Source organism: Atta cephalotes (genome assembly GCF_000143395.1).
Source record: "Atta cephalotes unplaced genomic scaffold scaffold00076, whole genome shotgun sequence".
Taxonomy (NCBI): Eukaryota; Metazoa; Arthropoda; class Insecta; order Hymenoptera; family Formicidae; genus Atta; species Atta cephalotes.
In genome coordinates this window covers 453,555-459,811 of record NW_012130140.1, presented here as the reverse complement: position 1 = coordinate 459,811, position 6,257 = coordinate 453,555, and the positions used below count along the sequence as shown (strand labels likewise).

Below are 6,257 nucleotides of genomic sequence, written 5' to 3'. Positions count from 1 at the left end.
TATATATATATATATATATATATATATATATATATATATATTATTGTATAAACAATTGAATTGAATTCTCCACTTTTTTAATTAACAAGTCGATTACAGTTGTTTTAATTTTAAGCACATTAATAAGAATTAACGATTTTATTATCTTTAAAATTATAAGAGTTAGAGAAAATTTTGTTTAAACCATATGATAGACTATACATTTCTGTAGTATTTTACATGATAAAAAAAGAGGTCATTATAAGATTTTTTAAAATATATATAATAAGTATAATTATTTTAAAAATATAAAAGACACATTTGTTTTTTCTTTCAAGTTTTTGAAATATTATATTTTATAAGATTATATTTTATAAGATTTTTTTATAATGGCTATTAAAAGTATGTGCACATTGCGTATATATGGGTGCAAGGAGAGGGAATTAAAGAAAAGACAGCAGAGAAATAAAATTATAATTAGAATATGTATAAAAAATAATAAAAATATAAATTTTTTATAAGAAAAGATTGAAATCTTTTTAATAGTAATATTGTTAATAAAAAATGTTTCATTATTTATCAATTAAGTAACTATTTTTTTGTTAATAGACCTTTATTAGACTTTTAAATCTTAATTATCTGTATAAAATATGAAAATTTTGAAACGGGATAGAAAAAGATCAATTTTTTCAATTAATACAATTTTTTTTTTAATTTTTAAGATTTTTGTTTTTAAAAATTTCTTATTATATAAAGATACTTTTTCAGATATCAGAAAAAGATACATATATAAAAAATATTAGACTATTAAAAATTATCAAGAAATTTTTATATTACGATATGTTTCTGTCTCTTAAAAGTTACCTCGTGATGTAAATATGCATCTTTTTCCTTATAATTTTGTACAGTGAGAGCTTTGGCGCCTCTTTCCGGAGGATGTCGTCTATGCTCGTCCAATTCCGTTTCTAATCTGTTAATCCTGTCTTCATGGTCCCGCAACTGTTCTCTCTATTAACAAATTATTTAATCTTCTTTCTTCATTTTCTTTGACTAAGCAAATGAGGAAATTAATTTATCAAAAATAATACTTTTGAGACTTTATCTTTCTTCTCGAAATATTTATATTCTAATCTGAAAAGATTTCAAATTAATTTTCTAGATGCCACAAATCTTTATTATACAATGTAGTCCATACATCACGATCACTTGAAATATTATCTTATGTAATTATTTTTTCAAAAAATAAATTTAATAGATTTTCGAAGTCCGATTTTAAGAAGCTGATAAGTAGCGCAAAAAGTTTTTAATTAAATTTTTAAGATATTTCAAAATCATTTTTATCTTTAAAATTACACTATTAATTTTTTGTTATAAATGTTTATTGTAACATGACTTTTAAATAAATACACACGCGCACACACACACACACACACACACACACACACACACACACACATACGCGCGCCCGTGCACATGGAGAGCTACAATACTTAATTTAAAATTAATGTATCATTTGTAAAGTAATAATTAGCAAAATTAAAAAAATCCTGTAAGTACGTGTGGATGTCATAAGTATCGCTGCTCTTTTAGCTAAACAGTTAAGAAAAATATAAAGAATGAGATATTCAAAGTACACTCACAGAATTTAATTTGGTGTGACTACATGGCAGCAATGGACGCTGGAACTTGCGCTGCGACCCAACGGCGCCTGCGAGAGGCTGACACGAAAAGCTGGCGCATACGAAATTGATAGTATCGATCCACGATTGCAGCTCCTTCGAATCACTATACACATATCGATGTATTACATAATCATCTTCTAAACAATTCAAGTTAATATTTAAATAAAAATTTAAACTACACCCATAATTTATACAATAATTTATAATAATTTATAATTATACAACTAGAATTACAATTTTAATAATAAATTATAATCTAGGACAATTACAAACATTATTTAAACAATTTAAAATTCAATTAAAATATTTTTATTTTTTCTTTATTATAATTTTTATTATACCTCTATTTTATAAATAATAGAATTTTCCGAAACTTAGCAAAATATACTAACCTTGTTTGAAAGAGATACTCAGCCTGATCGGCAGTCTGCAATCGAAAAACATGCTGCTTCTTTGTGTAATCAGTCGCTTTGGTAGCCAATGCGTGATGAATACGTATAGCGTTATGCAAACTATCGTTACGAAAACCATGTTCATCTTTGTGCAAGTATAGCACAAGCTCGCGCAATGTACAATAGTACATTTTCCATCCACGTTTACCGAACGGAGCTGTGTAATATTTTACATGAAAGATAATAAAATAAGAGGTAAATATAGAAAAAATATAGAAAAAAAAAATATATATAGAGAAGATATAGAAAAGATATATATATATATATATATATATATATTATAATTAATATTTCGTCGTGAAAGAAAATATAAACACTGCATACTTTTTTTGCCATTGGAGTCATAACAGCATTTACGCATAACGTAACCCTTTTTAAATTCTGTAGCGCCCGTGATATTTGGCACATCAAGAAATGGATTTCCAGTACCGCTAATCGCCGCCGTACCATCTCCTTGCTGCATCGCTTGATTTGTCGCTTCATCCCCTTCTTCGTCCCTAAACAATGGAGAACCGAATTTTGAAAAGTATTTAAAAGTATTAATTTAAGATTAATAATTAATTATTATTTGAAAGAGACCAATACGCAGTCTAATTTTTATTCTAAAAGAAATTATTAATACTAATTGCAAAAAAATTTAATTATTATTTTAAAGAAGGAAAATTTATAACGTCACACTCGCTTACAAAGCCCATTCGAGGGGAAAGGATTTAATGGCGTTGTAAAGCTGCTTGAGCACTTCGCGTGGAAAGTTGTCGCCATCATTGAGCTCTGACAAATTCTCAATGAATTCTGAGCATGACATCTTTCTGCCAATATTCTGACCATGCAAGTCTGTATTAAGCAGCATTATCGCGCAAGTCAATGTGTGAACAGCATCTAAACAAATATTTGATAAATTTAACTTTGTGTGTGTGTGTGTGTGTGTGTGTGTGTGTGTGTGTGCGCGCGCGCGCGCGTGCGCTAATATGTGTATTATACTAATTGATCGATAATTCTCTTAACAATGCTCTGCAAGCAGAGCGGACTAAATTAAGTCGAAAAATCCTGTACCATTTTGCAATTTTTGCAATAATTAACAAGATATTAATTACTAAAGATCGTCGAATGAGCACATATCTGCCCATCTATAGCCAAACACAAGCGCTTATATGACAGCGGTCGTAATTATTATTAGTTAGGTATACAGGGAGTTTACTATAAGAAGTATAGTAACGCATGAGAGCGACAAAAGAAAATAATTTCGCTTACTGCGTTTTTGCATTTGGTAATAGAGTGAGCGAATCATAAGCACTTGGAGAGCTTCAAGAATTAATTTCTCGTTAATTATTGCAAAAATTGCAAAATAGTACAGAATTTTTTTGACTAATTTAGTTTGCTTTATCTGCACTCGAGCGTGCCATGAAAGTTATCAGACATCTTGTATGTACGTACATGTGTGTGTGTGTGTGTGTGTGTGTGTGTGTGTGTGTGTGTGTGTGTGCGCGCGCGCGCGCGCGCATGTGCGTGCATGTGCGCGCGTGTGTGTATACACACAACACACATACATATAAGAAGAAAAACATTAATTAATAATTTTAGATAAATATTATTTAATATTATTCTTATTTAATATAATTTTTTTATTTGCACAAACGTATATGCAACTATTGTAGATTTTAAAACACACTCACCTTGAGAATTAAAACTACCAGGATTGCAATCCAAATATCTTTTGGAGAAATGTACTAAGACTCTCTCTCTTTCTTGAGTCTCTCCCGTCAGACAAAATTGAGCGAGAAATTTTCTGAGAGCCATGTCCAATGTGTCTCGTTCAAAGTTGAAATAACGCAGATATTCTTCTGCCACAGCTTTGCTAAAGTCGTTGCTACAAACACAATGCATGACATATTTAAAAAAATTCTCCTAAAAATTTTTAAACAATTCAATCATACAGAATGTTAAATTTTTATTTTAAGAGAAAGATAGGAAATTCTAGAAAGTCGTAAAGGATATAATCAAAAAGACGGCTTACTTTTTGCTTAGATGTCTAGAGACATCAGATTTCTTAAAACCATCTAAGGAATAGAGACGTTTGGCCAGTCGAATTGCAGAGGGCAAATCCACCGCTTTCGGACTATAATGGAAACTGTGCAAGCTTTCGATATCGCTTTCTTCATCTGCTGACTGCGGCGGTGACGTGCCACTTCCATGTCCTTTCTGTTCGTCACATATTCCAGCGATCAAGGCCTCCCTCTCGTCTTCACTCTCTTTTAATTCCTAAATTCGATAATGAGCAAATAAATAACATCATAATTACTATATAATAGTAATATATAAATTAGAAATCAATTTTTATTTAAAATCAATTTATGATTAATAAAAATATTAAACGCAACTTAATAAAAAACATTAATTTATTTTGATATTTCTCAATCTGTTCATGTAGAACAGAAATAATTTCAAAAAAATCCATCTTCTAAGTATTATAAAATTTGATATATATATACATCCGTTATAGAATAAAGGATTTATAGAATAAAAATACTCTAGCTGAGCACAAAATATTTAATGAAGAAATTAATCCTGTTAAAGTTAGAAGTAAATATATATGTAAATGTGTATGGTGCTTCTTGACAAAATATAATAGTATTATTGTACTGTTTGTAGTTGTATCATGTCATAAAATTTGCATTGTTCTAACAAGATTAATAATGATAATAACTCAATTTGAATAATTTTAAATAAAATTCGATAAGATTCCTTAATATTACCTGATAACCTACACATTCGGGTGTTATAGATCCCGCAATAACTCCTGGAATCCCGGGTTGATTTCTCTGTAAATTTTGGGATGCAGCAGGCGGCATTAGTTCCCCAATGGGATTTCCTCTTCTCCTCGCCTGTCTGGGACTCGTATTTCTTGGAATCTCCTTATCAGGCCCTTTTACTTGAATCACTATTCTATGATCTCCAGCATCCTGAGGATTAGCTTTCAGTCTTCTCTGCGGTGGTTCGCTCGCCAAAATGGTGGAATCACTATCACTGGGATCGCTTACCATCATAATATCCCTCGCGCTAAGAATATCCATCGTCTCTTCATCATTGTAGTCTGGACTGGACATGTTGCTGATGGCCTCCGACTGGCTGAAATCGCCGTTAGCAGGGAGATGACCTCCCGGGGTGCTGGAAACCCCGGGAACAGTTTGGGCCGGAGGGAACCTACGGGAACCAGAGTTGGAGGACATAACGGAGGACGAGACGGAGGTAGGGGAGGCAGGGGACAGAGAACGCTGAGGGCTCGTCGAAGAGGATGATGAGGACGAAGACGAAGATGAGGAACCGCCGTTTTGGCAACAGGAAACGGCCGGTGAGCTAACAGGCGCGTTGTAAGTCCAGACAATTCGCTCGTTTGGCATTAGGCCTTCTGGCCGCGGATCCAATAGTGTATTCAGACTTGAAGTGACATCGTCATCGATATCGATATCCACGGCACTCATTGAGGGATCTTTTTGAAACTGCAGATGGTCCTCCGATCGCGAAGTACGTACAAAACCAAAGCTTGAAGGAGTGTTCTTGCCTGGATCAACTTGGACAAGGGCTCCCGAAGTGCTTTGCACTCCGTCGCGTCTAGCAGCGCCTACGGGTGATGTACTGGCCGAGCTGGAAGCTTTGTAGACGTTTCCTCGATGGTGATGATGCTGATGTGCCAGTTGGGTCTCATTGGGACTGCTGGGTACCGAGTTGTGATGATGATGATGATGATGATGATGATGATGATGATGATTATGGTTATGATGGGCACTAGTGGTAGTGATAGTGGTAGTGGTATGCTGATGATTGGGATTGTACCTAAGGGAATCCACCTTTCGCTGCTGATGCTGCTTAGGCAGCAAATTACTGCTCTGTTGCGTTCGAGAGAGATTTAGCATCAGGTCGCCGGTCATCATGTACGCTTCAAATCTAATACAAATAAATAATAAATTTTATTACTAATTTTATTACAAGAAGTTATTAATAAAAATATATTAATAAAAATATTTTTTACATCATTATAATAATGTATGTGATTCATCTCATTCTCATTTAAGATTTATAGATGAGTAGAGAAAGAGAGAGAGAAAGAGAGAGAGAGAAAGAGAGAGAGAGAGAGAGAAGAAGAAAA

The 6,257-nt window shown here is 32.8% G+C and overlaps 2 protein-coding genes across 2 annotated transcripts in view; one reads left to right on the top strand and one right to left on the bottom strand.

The window, feature by feature from the left end:
* LOC105624377 (PH and SEC7 domain-containing protein 2) overlaps positions 1 to 6,145 on the bottom strand; it is a 6,819-nt gene extending 674 nt beyond the window's left edge. The window contains exons 1-9 of the mRNA XM_012205742.1: positions 6,141 to 6,145; positions 4,867 to 6,055; positions 4,128 to 4,372; positions 3,787 to 3,980; positions 2,800 to 2,992; positions 2,438 to 2,610; positions 2,054 to 2,270; positions 1,620 to 1,764; positions 844 to 987 (exon numbers count right to left, since the gene is read on the bottom strand). Of these exons, the coding sequence (XP_012061132.1) occupies positions 844 to 987; positions 1,620 to 1,764; positions 2,054 to 2,270; positions 2,438 to 2,610; positions 2,800 to 2,992; positions 3,787 to 3,980; positions 4,128 to 4,372; positions 4,867 to 6,055; positions 6,141 to 6,145 (2,505 nt within the window). The remainder of the gene's footprint in view (positions 1 to 843; positions 988 to 1,619; positions 1,765 to 2,053; positions 2,271 to 2,437; positions 2,611 to 2,799; positions 2,993 to 3,786; positions 3,981 to 4,127; positions 4,373 to 4,866; positions 6,056 to 6,140) is intronic.
* A 7-nt stretch (positions 6,146 to 6,152) lies between these two features.
* Positions 6,153 to 6,257, top strand: part of LOC105624376 (probable tubulin polyglutamylase TTLL9) — a 16,057-nt gene continuing 15,952 nt past the window's right edge. Inside the window, exon 1 of the mRNA XM_012205741.1 lies at positions 6,153 to 6,158. Coding sequence (XP_012061131.1) covers positions 6,153 to 6,158 — 6 coding nt within the window. The remainder of the gene's footprint in view (positions 6,159 to 6,257) is intronic.